This window comes from Piliocolobus tephrosceles, chromosome 16 (genome assembly GCF_002776525.5).
Source record: "Piliocolobus tephrosceles isolate RC106 chromosome 16, ASM277652v3, whole genome shotgun sequence".
In the NCBI taxonomy this organism is placed as follows: Eukaryota; Metazoa; Chordata; class Mammalia; order Primates; family Cercopithecidae; genus Piliocolobus; species Piliocolobus tephrosceles.
The window spans coordinates 13,151,625-13,169,364 of NC_045449.1; the positions used below are offsets into that span (position 1 = coordinate 13,151,625).

General features: G+C 39.0%; 1 protein-coding gene across 1 annotated transcript in view; it reads left to right on the forward strand.

Annotated features, from left to right (window-relative positions):
• Nucleotides 1–16,884: 16,884 nt before the first annotated feature.
• Nucleotides 16,885–17,740, forward strand: part of LOC111523464 — a 16,075-nt gene continuing 15,219 nt past the window's right edge. Inside the window, exon 1 of the mRNA XM_023188066.1 lies at nt 16,885–16,978. Coding sequence (XP_023043834.1) covers nt 16,890–16,978 — 89 coding nt within the window. The 5' untranslated portion in view covers nt 16,885–16,889. The remainder of the gene's footprint in view (nt 16,979–17,740) is intronic.

Sequence of the window (17,740 nt, forward strand, 5' to 3'; positions counted from 1 at the left end):
GGGCAGATTGTAAATAACCGTTCTGGTTTAGACAGTGCCACCGTGTGTCTGGCACTTTGCTTTACAAATGTTATTTTATTTAATCAGCGTAACATATAGGTATTATTATAACCTGACATTAGCACATCAAGCGTCTACTTTTAACTCCAGCCGGGGCAAAGAAACTTGGAAAACAGAAGCATTCCAATCAGGCAGCCACGCTGGGCAGCAGAAAACTGTGCAAAGCAAAATGGAGATCCAAAGTCTGAAGTGTCAATTATATTTCTAACAATTGCATATGGACTTCATTAGCCGGCTAAATGGTACCTATTTGAGCATCCCGCCAGCTGGAGGGATTTCCAGTAGGAAACGTGAGAAGGGAATAAGTCTAGGAATCTCAGGTTCCCCAGGGCCTTTTGGAATTCATACAGATGAAGCAAGATAAGGTCAGCTCTAACCTCCCTTCCCTTCTTCCTGCACCCTCTTCATAGTTAGCTCATGAATGAATAAGAGCAGAGCACCTGTAGCTGTCTCTAGGAAGCCGGGGCTGCTTTTCTCACATCCCTTTGGGCCTCAGAGGCTGAGTTCCCCTCAGGGATGGTAGGCAGAGGCAGAAAGAATTCATTCAGCACCAGCTCTCTGTGGGAAACTTGTATCTCTTTGACATGAGGATTCTTTATTATATGCTTCCTATTACCTCTTTAGCAGAGCTTTGTGTTGGCTTTTCCCATAGGTTAAATATAATGATGGGTAACCTAATCCTGAAGGTAACAGAATAATCTTAGAGGACACAAGGCTCTATTTAATTCTTGCCAAATGACAGAATATACCCAGGCTTTGAACAGGCCCCTGCAGAACTCCAGTAAGTTTTTGTGTCTTGCCGAGCTTGGAGCCAGCGTCTTCCCTTTCTATTCTTTTTCCCACTCCCAGGCAGGATCTGGTTTCACACCAATTGGTCTGTAAGAGGATAATGGTATCACAATTCAAGACAGGCAACCATGGAGAATTGTTTTATATGCTTCTGATACTCAAGAAGTTTCGGTGGCCTGGGCTTGTTCTCAGTTTTCAAGAAGAGTCAGTTCCAGGGCAGAGGACAGTGTGGCAAAGTAGAATAAACACAGGTTTTGGAATCAGGTTGACGTGGGTTGGAAACACAGCTCAGTCTCTTGTTAACTATGATCTTGATCAGTGTCTGGGCCACAGTTTTTTAATTAGTAAAATAATGATAGAGACATACCCAGCTAGTAGAAATTATGCAGGAAAAAGATTAAGGAAATGTGTAGAATGCCATTGAGCGGCGGGGATGGAACATCTTTTCACACGTGGGTTTATTTTTAAGATCATTTGAAAATAGAGTGTTGCCCAGTCAATTCTTCCCTACTTGGGATTGCAGCTTTTTTTCTGCACAGCCAACAGTCATTGTGTTTGACATTGGCAGAGTAGGAGGTAATAATTTTGATATGTTTGGAGACAGATTTTCTACCTGAACACTCTCTCTCTCTCTCTCTCTATTTATACACACACACACACATATACACACACATACCACACATACATATACACACACCTATGTATACACACATATATGTACACACACATATATGCATATATATACACACATACATATATACACACACATATACACATACATATATATTGAACTGAGGGCCTTTTATATAGTGAAATAGACATTGTTTTAGGTCCTGAGGGTTTATGTAAATAAGAAATGCGGCCGGGCGCGGTGGCTCAAGCCTGTAATCCCAGCACTTTGGGAGACCGAGGCGGGCGGATCACGAGGTCAGGAGATCGAAACCATCCTGGCTAACACGGTGAAACCCCATCTCTACTAAAAATACAAAAAAAAAAAAAAATTAGCCAGGCGTAGTGGTGGGCGCCTGTAGTCCCAGCTACTCGGGAGGCTGAGGCAGGAGAATGGCGTGAACCCGGGAGGTGGAGCTTGCAGTGAGCCGAGATCCGGCCACTGCACTCCAGCCTGGGCGACACAATGAGACTGCGTCTCAAAAAAAAAAAAAAAAAAAAAAAAAAAAATTCACAGTCCCTGTCCTCAAGGAACTTACAAACTGATAGGGGAGCTGAGTGCTACAGAGATGGTGATAGATAGCAGGTGCTTGGGCTGCAGTGGTTGACGGGGAAGACTGAAGTCAGTTCTGTCAGCAATGGGAAAGAGTAAGGAGGGGCGTCAAAGAGAAGGTAACTCTTGAGCTAAGACTTAAGGATGATTTGCTGTTCTAAAGGAAGACGATCAATGGCAGCAAGTTCTAGACAGAGAGAGCTGCTTGGGTAAATCAATGGAACTGTCTGGGCAGGCCAGGAAATGGTTAAAAGTTCACAGTGGCTGGAGCATGGAGCAGGAGGGAGTCCACAGATGACGTTGAGAGTTGTTCTAGGACCAAGTTCTGAAGGGTTTCCTGAACAAGTTAAAAGTTAGACTATGATCCCCAGTGCTGTTACGGAAGAAACAGAATTTTCTCTGTAAGGAAGTGGGATAATTATATTTCCGCGTTAGTAAATTACTTTGGCTGTAATAATGAAGAGCATCTCTTAGAAGTTAAGTTGTCTGACTCACATTTTCTGCTTGGGGTTCGTAGTATTTCTTGTGTCTTTGGTTTGAAGCTTTTCATCCAGTTTAGAACATTCTTAGCCATTACCTTTGTGATTATGACCTCTGCTTCATTCTCCCTCTGTTCTTTTTCTGTAAATTTTATCATGTGCCATACGTCTCTTAGAATCTTTTCCAAATTTTTCTTCCTTCTTTCTTTCTGTGATTATGTAATCATTGATGTAATCTGTTTTTGTAAATGAAGCTTTATTGGAACCCAGCTATGGCCACTCATTTGTTTATTGTGAATGGCAGCTTTTGCAGTCCAATCAGAGGTGAATAGTTTCAACAGAGACTGTCTGGCTACAAAGCCTAAAACATGTACTATCTGGACCAGAAAAAGTTTCCTGATCTCTGGGCTGATCTATCGTTAAGCAATCTGTTGTGTTCTTTGTTTCAATTATCCTTTTTTTAAGCTATGCAATTTCTAGTTGATTCTTCTTGTTTCCAGTTCTTTGCTTAAATTCTCCTTCTTTGAATTTTTAAATGTATCTATCAATTACGACTATTTTAACATTTATGTCTGCATAACACCAATCTCTTTTTGGCATCTCTTCTTGGCTTGTACGTAGATTTTTTTTCTTCTCTTGTGTTTTCGCCATTTTGTGTCTGGTCCCCTGGTGTAATGTTTATTCAATGGTGACTGGTTTATGATATATTCCAGGGTAATTTTGAATCTTTTGTCTAGATAAGATTTTTTTTTAGTTTAGATAGGATCCACTACTGTTTCTTTCTTTCTTTTTCTTTTTTTGAGACAGAGTCTCGCTTTGTCGCCCAGGCTGGAGTGCAGTGGCGTGATCTCAGCTCACTGCAACCTCCACCTCCCAGGTTCAAGCGATTCTCCTTCTTCAGCCTCCCAAGTGGCTGAGATTATAGGTGCCCACCACCACGCCTAGCTAATTTTTGTATTTTTAGTAGAGATGGGGTTTCGCCATGTTGGTCAAGCTGGTCTCGAACTGACCTCAAGTGATCTGACCTCAAGTGATCTGACCTCAAGTGATCTGCCTGCCCCAGCCTCCCAAAGTGCTGGGATTACAGGCATGAGCCACTGCACCTGTCCAGGATCCACTGCAGTTTCTAATAGGTAACTAGTTTGGGAGTAGATGTGCGTAATCCCACCAGGGGTTGAGCTGATGGGAGGTTGTTCTTCAATCTTGTGAAGGCTGGTATATTTCAACTTACCCTTATTTTTGGAGACAATCTCTTTGAGAGTCACAATAAAATCCAGAGATGTTCACCAGGGTTCCTCTTCCCTGGTGGGCTCTGAATTCCATCTCCCATCCCCACTCACAGATGATTATGTTCTACTCAACTTCTGAACCACTGCTGTCTGTTTACCTTGTTAGCTTGCTACCTCTCAGCTGCTGCCTTTGAATCAGCAAATACGTTGAACAGAAAAGCACTGCTTAATATTAGGACCACATCTTTGCCTTTCCTTTCTTTCCAAGATCATGGTCCTTCACGACCTCTTGTCTGAGTAACTCTCTAAGGACTTCAAACAGATTTATTTGTATTTTCTTGAGCTTTTATGATTGTTATTGGAAGGGGAACTGGTCTACATCTAGCTACTCTGCCATTACTAGAAGTAAAACTGTGGATTCTATGTAACTTGCAATGCACAGAAATGCAAGACCAGTTCAGAAGAAATTGCATCCGTTTGAGAAATAATGATGACTTGAACCAAAGGCTGTAGTAGTGAGTGGTGAGTAGGATACACAGATGGAAAATAGATCCGTGAATGATGTTTAACATCATTAGCCATCATGGAAATGCATATTAAAATAATAATGAGATTCTACTACCTACCTATCAGAATGACTAAGATAAAAAATGACAACACCAAATGCTGGTGAGGATGTGGAGAAACTGGATCACCTACATTGCTGGTGTGAATATAAAATGGTACAGTCACTCTGGAAAATAGTTTGGCAGTTTCCTATAAAACTAAACAGGGTATTACCATCCAGCAATTACATTCTTTGGCATTTACCCCAGAGAAATAAAAACTTATGTTTACATTAAAAAGAGAACATGAATGTTCATAGCAGCTTTATTTGTATTATCTCCAAATTGGAAACAACTCAGATGTCCTTCAACAGGTGAGTTGTTCAACAAACTTTGACACATTTGTACCATGAAATACTACCCAGCAATAAAAAAAGAACAGACTGTTGATCTGCACAAAAACTTGGATGAAGATTGAGAAAATTTTGCTTAGTGAAAAAAGCCAACAATAAAAGTTTACATGCGGTGTGATTCCTTGTATATAACATTTTTGAAATGACAAAATGTTAACAATAGAGAATTGTGGTTGTCATTGGTTAGAGACCAGTGGTGGAGATTGAGGGTGCAGGAGGGAGGGGGATATGGTTTTAAAAGGCAACTTTACTTGTGGTGATGAAACTCTTCAGTGTCATGACTACAGTGTATACACACAAACTTACAGATCAGATGTGATAAAATTATATAGCACAAATTGTATAGCACAAATACCCATGGACACACACACACACACACACACGTACTAATAGAACTGGGGAAATCTGAATAATGGTGGTGTATTATGTCAATGTCAATATTCTGGTTATGATATTGTACCAGAGTTTTGCAAAATGCTATCATTAGGGGAAACTGGATAAAGAGTACATGGGATTGCAGATTGCAGTCTATTATTTCTTACTACTGTTTGTGAATCTACAGTTATCTTAATAAATAATTTGAATAAAATCCAACAAATAAACAACAAAAGAATGTCACTCAGAATTTCACAAGGTTTTTAAAAAATTTATTTTTACATATTTTGTTACACACACACATTTTTAGTGGAGGGTACATTATTATGCAAGTATTTTACGTTCTGATTTTGTGAGCACATTGTTCAACCAAATATATGAGTCAGAGTCTTTATTTGTATGCAAAATAGTCCTTTATGTTTCACTGAAGCAGAAGTATCTGTTAAAGGATATTAAGTAGTTTATGTAATCTCCAGGAGAGCCATGGTCCTTCTCTAGAGAACGTGTGTGACTCTAGATTGAATCCCAGAAGCTCTGGGACTGCTGCCCTGAAGGTCTAGACACCTCTGTCCTCATGCCTGCCAGAGGTCAGCTGCGTGAGCGTGACTTTTGATTTTTCTTGTTATTTACTTCTGAATCCAAATGTCCTCTGGTGTATCTAATGTGTGAAACCTAGACCGTATGTTTGTATCCTTGAATGTGGAGATGAAGCTTTCTGGATTCTACCTTAGGAAGGTATGATCTTTTAATGTGGAAAACGAACAAAACCTAGGGTGTGTATTTTTTACCAATTGTTTTTCAAATATTGAAGATTTTAAGTTTTGTTTTGAGGCTGAGGCATTGGTCTTACTCTAGTAATTAGACACGTGTGTTGTCAGACTTGCATAATCCAGAATTCGAGACAGCAAAATCTTTGTTGATGTTTGAACAAAATCCTCCCACTGCCTACAAATAATTTCGCCCTCCATAACATGACATTCAAGACCTGTGTTCTCTTCCCTCCATCTTTTCACAGACCTTGTGCTGCAGACAAATCAGGTTTTCTTCCCTGAACATTCTATTCACTTACCTGTGTACATGTTTTCATTAATGCACTTTCCTCAGCCTGGTCTACTGTTATCCCCTTTCTCTTTAAGGTCTCAGAAAAAATAAATGTCCATTATTAAATGTGCTAACATCTATGAAAATATCAACAGTTTCATGCACATAATCAATAAGAATTAGTTACTTCATTTCCTCCATTTCTGACACAGTTCATGAAGCTTTTCTTTATTCTCCAGTTATAATTAACTGTTCTTACTTCTGTTATATTTTTAGCCACAACTATTGTGAATTTGCCTGTGTCCAGTTCATTGTATTGGTTAGGTATGCGTACATAAATGATATGTAATTTAAAAATATTTTTGCCATTGTAAGTTTTATTCTATGTTAATTTAAAATTTTATTCAAATATGTTTTTGTAATATTATTTGATATATAGTTTTCAGTGATACATGTACAAAATATATTTATTAATCTTTCCTTTTGAGGATATTGCTTTCTTTATCTTCCTTTCTTCCTTTTTCTTTCCTCCCTCCCTCCCCACACTCCTTCCTTTTTCTTCCTTTCTCGTTCCTTCTTCTGTCTCTCTCCTTCACTCTTTCTACCTCCTTTTCTCCTCTTTTCTTTCCTTCCTTCCTTCCTTCCCTCCTTCCTTCCTTTCTTCCTTCCCTCCCTCCTTCTTTCCCTTCTTTCTTCCTTCCTTCTTCTCTCTTACATTCATTCAACTAGACTAAAATTAATATCATATATGTTGTATGTGTCAGATTTAAATTAGAGAAACAAAAGCAGTAAAAGATTATATATATACACATATATGTGTGTGTGTGTGTATATATATGTGTGTGTGTGTGTGTATATATGTGTATGTGTATATATATATATGGAGAGACAGAGAGAAAGAGAGAGAGAATGAGAGAGTAAGGAATTGTTTTACAGGCTGTGATGATGTCCAAGGCAGCCACCAGGAAGAGCGTACTGGATATCTAAGGTACAGATAAAATTTTTCTTCAGGGAATCCTTTAAGGGTTTTCAATGATTGAATCAAGCCTGCTCAGATTATCTAGGATAATCTTTTTTTCTCTTAAAATTGCTTGATTATGAACTTTAATCATGTCTATAAAGTATCTTTATAGAAATACCTAGATTAACATTTGATTGAACAACTAAGGACTGTTCAATCTGGCCCAGCCAGACTGACAAACCAAAATAAGTGCCACATATGCCTTTGGGTGCATAAATGTGAGAGATTCTCTAAGTTAGACATTCAAAGGTGAAATCACCAGGACACTAGCACAATCATTTTCAACTTTATGAGATAGTCCCTAAAGTGGCTGAACAGATTTCCACTCCACTATCAATTATGAAAGTTGTTGGCTGGGAGTGGTGGCTCATGCCTGTAATCTCAGCACTTTGGGAGGCTGAGGCAGACAGATCACCTGAAGTCAGGAGTTCGAGACCAGCCTGGCCAACATGGTAAAACCTCTTCTCTACTAAAAATACAAAAATTAGCTGGGCATGGTGGCACACGCCTGCAGTTCCAGCTACTCAGGAGGCTGAGGCAAGAGAATTGCTTGAACCTGGGAGGTGGAGGTTGCAGTGAGCCGAGATTGCACCACTGCTCTCCAGCCTGGGCTACAAGAGCGAAACTCCATGTCAAAAGAAAGAAAGAAAATTGTTATTGCTTCTTATTCTGTTCTGGGTTTCTCTGGTTACACTTTCTCTGGTTACACTGGGGTAAGGAGTCCAATACGCCTCTCATGTATTATGTGTGGCATTTTCAGTATCCACTCCAGGAACACACTTCTGCAGTACGAGGAGCTCCCATCAACATAGGATGAGTAAAAGTCACCCACAGAGAGGTGGAGGAATCTAGGGGAAGGGGACAAGTCATCCCTAAAATAATTTATCTACTGGTTTCCAGCCATCTCTGGAACTTCTAAAGATGATGAAAAGAAAGAAAGCTGGAGTACCCCAGGAAGCAGCAGAGTCCTCCTTCACAAGCTTACCAATCTTAGCCCCATCACAAAGTTGTCCAGACTAGTTCACAAATTGGGAAGAAGACCGTTCGCAGCTAGGACCCACTTGCAGATAAGAGACCCAGCAGGATTGGCTTTTTTTCAGAAGCAATTTCAGAGCCATTCCTACTACAAAAACAGTGGTCCCCCATCACAGAGTACTGAACATTGCACCTAAGACTGTGTAAGGAAGTGGCATGCAATCGTCATGGAAGATAGCAGGGAGGGATCAAGACCTGGGAGTGACTGCTACCATATTTGAGCCCAAGGAGACAGTTCTCCTTAAAGCCTGTCACACAGGAACAGAGCAGAAAGCTGCATTGATGGTCATGGCTCAGGGAGATATCTCTAGAGAGTCAAATTCTTTAATGCAGTGTGAAGAAAACCATACACTCTCAGAACGAAATACTATCTTCTGCTTAAATTTTTCTGCCACCTGACCTAGTAGTGACCTCACTGTGTGTTCTGTGATGTCAATTATGCTGCAGCCTGAGACTCAGTCAAATGGAGCTGCATCTCACACATGCTCAACCTGAGTGTCCCTACTTGTCCAAACCACTTACAGATTTGATTCTCCATGAGTATGGCTAAAAGTCATAGATTGAGAGCTGGAAAGCACCGCCATCACCATTTTCCTCTCCTCTTTCCCCAAAGAGCCCTGAACACATACAGTGAACATTTAGTCCAGCTCAGGGAAAGAAAGGACAGAATAAATATGTATCCTATTTGATATTTAAGGGAGGAAGAAGAGGTGTGACTGTTTATCCTGGCCATTAGCATAGGAAAGTCTGTATCATATGTATTTCTTAACGTATAGTTTATTCTTCCCAACTTATTTGGGTTCGCCATCTTAGGAATTTCTGGGCCGGGTGCAATGGCTCACTCCTGTAATCCCAGCAGTTTGGAGGCCGAGGTGGGCGAATTACCTCAGCTCAGGAGTTCGAGACCAGCCTGGACAATGCGGTGAAACCCCATCCCTACTAAAATACAAAAAATTAGCCGGATGTGGCGGTGTGTGTCTGTAGTTCCAGTTATTTGGGAGGCTGAGGCAGAATTGCTTGAATCTGGGAGGTGGAGGTTGCAGTGAACCGAGATCACGCCATTGCACTCCAGCCTGGGCGACAGAGCGAGACTCCATCTCAAAAATAAATAAATAAATAAATAAAATAAAAAAGAATTTCTAAGTGTGTGTGTGTGTGTGTATGTGTGTGTGTGTTCTATACAGGGAAGGTTAAGGTCGGGGTAGGGGGAGTACAGAGAGACATCACCTACTCACTACTATCTGGGGCTGCCTAAACATCCAGCTTGAGCAGATGAAGCTTTCCAAATAACCATGTTAGCAAATAATTGTTCACGTAGTGACTATAAAATTACACCAAGTTTTCCTGTGTTTAAGAAAAAGATACAGCTCTTAAGAAACATAAAACTCAGGAGCCAAATAAAGATTGAGCTGGAGGTGTAGAAATGGATTTCCGCTGGGGATGATAAAATTACAAAACGTCATGAGGACTCTTTCCCCCAAAATGCGAAACAAGGGAGCAGTAAAGAAATAGCAACTTAAATTTATTTTCTTAAGAGACTGAATCAAAGTTTCCGTAAACTTTGTTTGTTAAGACGGAAGTAATGGATGCTTCATCACTTGTTTGGCAACTCCCAACAAATATTAATTTTGAGACTTCAGATTCAACAAACATTTATTGATGTCCAGACTTTCTCAGGCATGAAGCACATAATTTCATTTAAACCTCACCGCATTTCTTTGAAATAAATAGTCTTCCTAGTGAGGCAGCTGAATACCACTGAGTTTAAGTCATTTGTTAAAGCTCACATAGCTACTAAGCCATGAAGCCAAAGTTCAAACCAGGTATGGGTCCATGTAAGTTAATGAATCTTTTGATAGAAAGGGAAAAGTAATGAGTTATTTCTGGAAAGTAGTCTAAGAAAATTGGTCCAAATACTATTATTCCTTGAGGTGAGACACCCAGAGAAATGAAAAAATGACTATGAGCAAAAGCTGGGCTGGCCATTCCTTTCTGAAGTTTATCTTCTGTCATTCAAAAAAAAAAAAAAAGAAAAGAAAGAAAAAGCTCCATGATCCCCAGACAAAGAATAACTTTGCAAAAGTTCAGTGCGCTTACTTGTTTCCCATCTGGATTTAAGCTTCACTTTGACTCTCTAACACATAAAAAGTTAAGGAGGTTCTAATTATCTGTGCTGGAAAAAATTACAAATGATAAATAAGGATAATTGGTTTATCCTATTGTAAGATCATTGGAAATGCCCTTTACCTATGGATACCCAATTTTTCAGCTAGTAAAGCAAGACTTACGTTTGGTGGTTCTGACATCAACAGTGTAACGACGGAACACTAAAGGTTTGAGGCTATCAGGCAATGAAGGCCATACCAGTATTGTCAACGTAACTACAACAATTGTGGGGGGGGCCAAATCCTCAGAACACCTGAGTTCTGGGTTTCAGATCAAGTCAAAAATCTCATTTTGGTGGGTGGAATATGTAACCTTGGGGTCTTTTGCAATGATTTTTATTTTTTTCATTATATATCACAATTATTTTGAGACACAGGTGCTAAAATTTGTAGTACATGGTTTTTCAAAAGAATAAATATTTCTTTTAAAATACCAAATACAAAGTCTATAAAAATAAGGAAACAGTATTATTTTAAAAATACGAAGATGTTTATTATTATTAATTTATAGTATTTTTAACTATGCAGGTCTTTTTGATATGAAAATATTTTTAGATTATTTGAATGTCAGAAAAATACATATATAATGATCTACCTTTTGATTTTCCTCCTGTGTCATAGATGCTTATCTGGTACAAAACATGGTTTGTTTCAACTAATTGTCTCAATACACTTTAACACCACTGTGTGTAAACAGTTTATACTGTGTGTAAAAAGTTCCACTTAATAGTACAAATCATGTTGTGTCTCATGTAGGAAATAAAGCTAAAAATTATATAAAGCAATCTTTAGAGCAAAAGCATAAATTAATTCAATTTTTATTTCCCACGTAAAGCTTCATATATTTTAAAATAGAGTTTTAAGACATTTTATGTACTAGATGTTCTTACAATTAAAGATGTAATATATCCTTATTATTTAAAGAATGTCTAGATTTTTAAAAATATAATAAAACTGGCAGTTGATTTTCTTTTTGCTCTTCCATCTCCAGGTAGTCAGTGCATAAAACTTAGTATGTGTTTTTCTACAACTTTATCCTTGTTCATACAGTTATGCACAATTATAATACCTACTACTTTTTTTTTTTTTTTTTTTTTTTTTTTTGAGATGGAGTCTTGCTCTGTTGCCAGGCTGGAGTGCAATGGTGCAGTCTCGGCTCACTGCAACCTTCACCTCCCGGATTCAAGTGATTCCCCTGCCTCAGCCTCCCTAGTAGCTGGGATTACAGGGGTGCACCACCACGCCCGACTAATTTTTGTATTTTTAGAAGAAACGGGGTTTTGCCATGTTGGCCAGGATGATCTTGATCTCTTGACCTCGTGATCTGCCCGCCTCGGCCTCCCAAAGTGCTGGGATTACAGGCGTGAACCACCGTGTCCGGCCCTTACTAAGTTTTTTTTTTAATGAACCCTCCCATACGTATTACTTTGTTTATTTTGTAAACTGCTTTGTATCTTTATGTTAAAAAGTATATATACATACAATTTCAACTAGCTATAAAAGTCCCACCTGTACATCACAGCATTTGGAAAATAAGGAAATAACAAGTAAAAATATAAATTACCAGTAATTTAATTACTCAGAGAGTACTACTTTTTTGCTCTTGTTGTTGTTGAGATGGAGTCTCACTGTGTCACCCAGGCTGGAGTGCAGTGGCGCAATCTCGGTTCACTGCAACCTACCCCACCCCAGGTTCAAGCAATTCTACCTCAGCCTCCCGAGTAGCTGGGATTACAGGCACCTGCCACGGCACCCGGCTAATATTTGTATTTTTAGTGGAGATGGGGTTTCACCATGTTGGCCAGGCTGGTCTTGAACTCCTGGCCTCGTGATCCACCTGACTCGGCCTCCCAAAGTGCTGGGATTATATGCGTGAACCACTGCGCCTGGTGGAGAGCTGCTGTTTTGTGTCTTTTTTATTATAATTGTTTTATACTGGAACAGTTTTAAAAAAACTGAAGCTGTAAAAGTGGTACAGAGAGATTCCATGAGCCCTTTGTTCAACTTTACATGACCACAGTACATTCTCAAAGTGAGGGCATTGCCATTGGTATAATACTGTTAACTACCAAACTACAGACTTCATTTGAATTTTACCAGTTTGTACATGCACTTTTTTAGTGTATATTTTTCTGAAATTTTATTACACTTATAGGTTCATGTAGCTATTACTGCAACCAGGATACAGAATTCTTCCATCAACACAAAAAATCTTCCTCCTCTTACCCATTAGGAGTCATACTCTCCCCACAACTGTAACCCCTGACAACCTCTGATTTGTTTTCCATCGTTACAACTGTATTACTTTAAGAATATTATATAAGCAGAATGGTAGAAAATTTAGGCTTTCGAGATTCCCTTTTTTGGTTCAGTATAATGCCTTTGGGATTCACCCAAGTTGTTGTGTGCAATAATTTGCACTCTTTAATTGCTGAGTAATATTGTGTTGTATGGTTGTACCACAGTGTTTTTTTTTTTTTTAGCCACTCATCCATAGAAGGTCATTTCAGTTGTTCCTAGTTTTTCGTTGTTACAAACAAGCTGTTATGAACATCTGTGTACAGGTTTCAGTAAGAACATACATTTTCATTTCTCTAAGATAAACACTCAGTAGTGGGATTGCTGGATTATATCATAGGTATATACTTACCTTTATAAAAAACTACCACACTCCTTTCTAGAGTGCCTGTATCATTTCACATCTGCATAAGCAATATAGGATTCATGCCTTTTAAATCTGTGTCGTGTATATAAAATTAGGTGCTTGTTATGTAATTTGATATCACATCTTAAAAATTCCTTGAGTATTCTTTGAAATCACTACTTTATTGTCTGCAAACTATTTTATCTTGTGGGTATACACAATATATTTTATCAAACCACTCATTATCGGATATTTAATTTTCAAATTTTTATTAGGAGAATTATCATTACAATCAATATCTGTATTAGTCAGAGATTGGCCGGGAAATGAGAAATCACTCTAGGTATTTTAGAAGGAATTTAATCTGGGGAATTTACAATACAGGAGGAGCTGCAAAACCAATCACTGAGCAACCCAGCATCTAGAGAGAGCAGGAGGTTGCTATCAACCCTGGAGGAGGAGTGATAATATGGGGAACTGGAAGGCAGAACTACTGAGTGGGAACTGGTAATATGACAAGGACTGCTTGCAAAGTAGTGGAAACACAAGAGATTTCTGTCTGCTAGCAGCTGAAGCATAGATAAGACAGAGCTGCTTCCATTTAGGTCACAAAAGCAGAGACAGAGTTGAGAAGTATCTTGGGTTCTCCGCTCCTCTGATCTTCTTTTCTGCTAGTGCCTCCTACAGCAAAAACTCTCCAGAAACCTGAGGCCAAGAGAGCCTGGGAACAGTTTCCCAGCCTTGGGAACAGCCTGAGCAGTTTCCTCAGAATGGCAAAGGTGGGTGCGAATTGATAGCAAACAAGCCTGAGGTTGAAGAGCCCATCATCCTTGCACACAAGTGTTTTTGATTATTTCCTTAGGATGCATGCTTAGAGATGGAGCTGTAGAATGACCAGATCAAAAGAAAAACCATTTTGAGGGCTTTGATATGTATTTGTTACAGATCACCAAGTTGTCCTGTGGAGAAACTGCACCATTTACCCATGCCTCACAGTCCCTGGCACTGAAACTGCCATTTGAAAACAATACCCCAGTGTGATAGAAAAATAAATGATTGGCCAGGTGCAGTGGCTCTTGCTTGTAATCCTAGCACTTTGGGAGGCTGAGAAAGGCAGATCACCTGAGCTGAGGAGTTCAAGACTAGCCTGGCCAACATGGCGAAACCCTGTTTCTACTAAAATACAAAAATTAGCCAGGTATGATGGTGGGTGCCTGTAATCCCAACTACTCAAGAGGCAGACACAAGAGAATCGCTTGAATCTGGGAGACGGTGGTTGTGGTGAGCTGAGATCGCACCACTGTGCTCCAACCTGGGTGACTGAGCCAGACTCTGTCTCAAAAAAAAAAGAAAAAAAAAAAAAGAAAAAAAAAGAATATTGAAATGTTTTTAATGTGTTTTACCAAAACTTTATCCTTTTCATGAGAACTGATGGCTGACATTCCTTCTTATTTCCTTTTAGATGTTTACTCATTTTAAAAGCAGGTTTACGGAGGTATAATTGACATACAACAAACTGCACATATTTAAAGTGAAAAATTTGATAAATTTTCCTGTATATATACACTGATAGAACCATCACCATCAAGAAAATGAACATATCCATCAGCTCCCAAACTTTTCTCTTGCCCCTTTATAATCCTCCCTTCTACCTCTGTGCACCTGCCCACACTATCCTCAGGCAACCACTTATCCACTGTGTGTCACTCTAGATAGCCTTGCATTTTCTGGGAACTTATATCAAATTGAATCATATAGGCTATTCCCTCTACCTGTCTGTCTATCTCACTCTCATTTCTTGTTCTGGCTTATTTCACTCAGCATGATTATTTTGAGATTTATCTGTGTCATATTTTTTGTTCATTTATTTTTATTCCTAAGTAGTATTCTATTATATAGATGGACCACATCATCCATCTACCTTCTGATGGACACTTGGGCTGGTTCCAGTTTTTGGCTAGCACAAATAAAACTGCTATGAACATTTGTGTGCAAGCGCGTGCATGGACAAATGCTTTTTATTTCTCTTGGATAAATAATTAGAGTGGAATGAAAAGTATATGTTTAACTTTTAAGAAACTGCCAACTGGCTGTTTCAAAGTGGTTGTGGCATTTCACATTCCCTGTGGCGTCTGGGAATTCCAGTCTCTCCCCATCTCTGCCAATGCTTGGCATAGTCGGTCTTTTATATGTTTAAACATTTTTCCTCATGTACGTTGCAAATGTCTTATTGTTTTGAAAGAGCTGCTTTTCTTAGCTCCCGTTTGATTATTCCATTCTCAGTGTGGAGTATGTATTTTAATCAGGTTTTCTAAGTTGGCGCCTGGCCTGACTTTACCTTGGTCCCACCGAACAAATTCCTCATTTGCCTCAGGGATTTCATAAAACTCTGTTTTTCTACCAAAGAGATCATTCCCATTATCTTCATGGCTCCTCAAAATAACCATGAATTTTTGTAAGCTAGAAAGCAAGCTAGTGTAATATCACAATGTGATAGTCTCAGTGTCTTCTAAGCGTTTTTATACTGCCCCCTGTTTTTGGTCAGAGACAAGGTCTACAACTTCAAACATGGCCCTCATAGGCAGTTGCACGGTCAAACTTCAGTTTTCATGACAGCGATACCCAAATGCAGAATTTAAAGCATCTGGTAAACAACACCAAACTCTGGATGCATTCCCCATGTCACAATGGCACGTTTGCAAATTGAGTTGCAGAGTTAGCTGTAGCGAACGTCTCACTGGTCTCCAATGTAAATGTAGAAATGTAGCTCTCTGAACAACCGTAACTGTTGATTTGTGGTATGTGTTTGGAAAGCAAAGCATTTAGGCACTGGCCCAAATGTAAAGTGGAAATAAGGTCTACAAGGCAGATGTTTACTATCCTCAAACAAATGGACCAGAGGGCTCCATGGATACTCCAGCTGTTGATTTGCTCCAGTTTCAGAGAAAAGAGAGTCCCTTCGTATAAAATCACAGTTGCTTTTGCAAAAACAGTTATGAGTGAAAAAGACATTGCCCTTTAGAAATATAATCTGATGATGATTTGTTTGGAAATACATCGAGTCCAAGCTCCTTCTGCACTCTCACAGGGAACAGGATTGCATTTTCTAAATAAGTGAATGGTTATTGGAATGTATGATATATATTTATTAAAAAATTCGTTTAGCAAAAAATTATTCATAATGTACGTCATACACTTTCCAACAACCTTTGGACTCATATAGCTTAGATTATAGAAGTAAAAGACAGATGTTATCTAAAGAACATACAAACAGATATATGATTAAAATGGAGATGAACGTCTCCATGGGAAAGTACAGAGTGCTATGTGAAGGTGTTTATCTGGGACTTGCCATCGTCTGCGGTTTTCTCTGAGAAATGGTATTTGATTTGAAACTTGAATGATAATTAACTGAATGAAGAGATGAGAGAAGTGAATTCTAGTCAGAGGAAACAACATATCCAAAGGCCCTGTATCAGGAGGGAACAGAGCCCTCTTAGTCCCTGAAGAAGGCCAGTGTAGATGGCATGAAAAGGAGGGTGATAGAAAAGGCAGGCAGGGGGCTGACACCGAGGGTTTTATTGACCATGTTAAGTTGTTTTGGTTTTGTCCTAAAAGAATTAGAAAAGTCACTAAAGGGTTTGAAGTGGTGGTGATTCATCTGATTTCTGCTGCTGAAAGATTGTTCTGGCTGCTTTGTGGAGAGCTGTTTAGGGTGGTACCTGATTGAAAGCAAAGAGACCTGAAAGCAGGCTGGGGCAGGAAATCCCCGGGTGCCGGAAGAGCAGGTTTGGGAGTTCAGTTCAGTTTCAGTCATGATAAGTTTCAGGTGACTTTGAGGCACTCTGAGGGAAGACAAATGGGCAGAGATATGTGTGGCTCTGGAGCTCAGAAGAAAGACCTGAGTTCGAATGATGAATTTGGCTGTCACTGCCACATAGATGGTGGCAGAAGCTGTTGGTAGGTATGCCTTGGATTTCACAGACTTTGCAGAATTGATAGTAGGTTTAAAACCAAATCATGAGGATCTCAGTATTTAATGTCTGGATATTTAGGGCTTAGGAAGTCAGGAGAATGAGAAGTGTTCTGGAGGGTGGGGAAGTGCCAAGGGAATGTGGCATGAAAATCAAGGGAGAAAAGTGTCTTCAGAAGGAGGTGGTTAATAACACCACCAATTACTGAGAGGTCAAGAACTATGAGGTCTAAAAAAAATATAGTAAGTTTAAAATATTTTATAAATTATTATTGAAACAGGTAGGTTTGTTTTACCCCTATAAGTGTGTTTTATGCTATATCCTTGTTATTTCCTTTAAGTTACGTTTTGATCTATATAGATTTTTGTTGTTGTTGCTGTGAGCTTTTTCTGTGTTTTGGAAAGAATATATATTGCATATGGTGGTATATATATATTTTAAATACAGGTTTAATTTCCACTTTTCCTAATTGTTAGAGTCATTCAATAATTATTCCTAAGTTCCCTTATAAAAGATGAGAAATTAAGCAATTTATATGGTCTCTTCCTGCTTTCCATATCTACTGTGTTAAAAAAATTACATCATCTGGGATTATTTAGTACATTTCACATTTTCTTTTTTAAGACTTGTTTTTACATTTACATTTTTTTGCATTTACAACAAATAGGCATCCTCTCTGTGTATGTTTGCTTTTCTTTCATTTTCTCTTTTCTTTTCTTTTCTCCCTTTCCTCTCTTTCTTTCTTTCT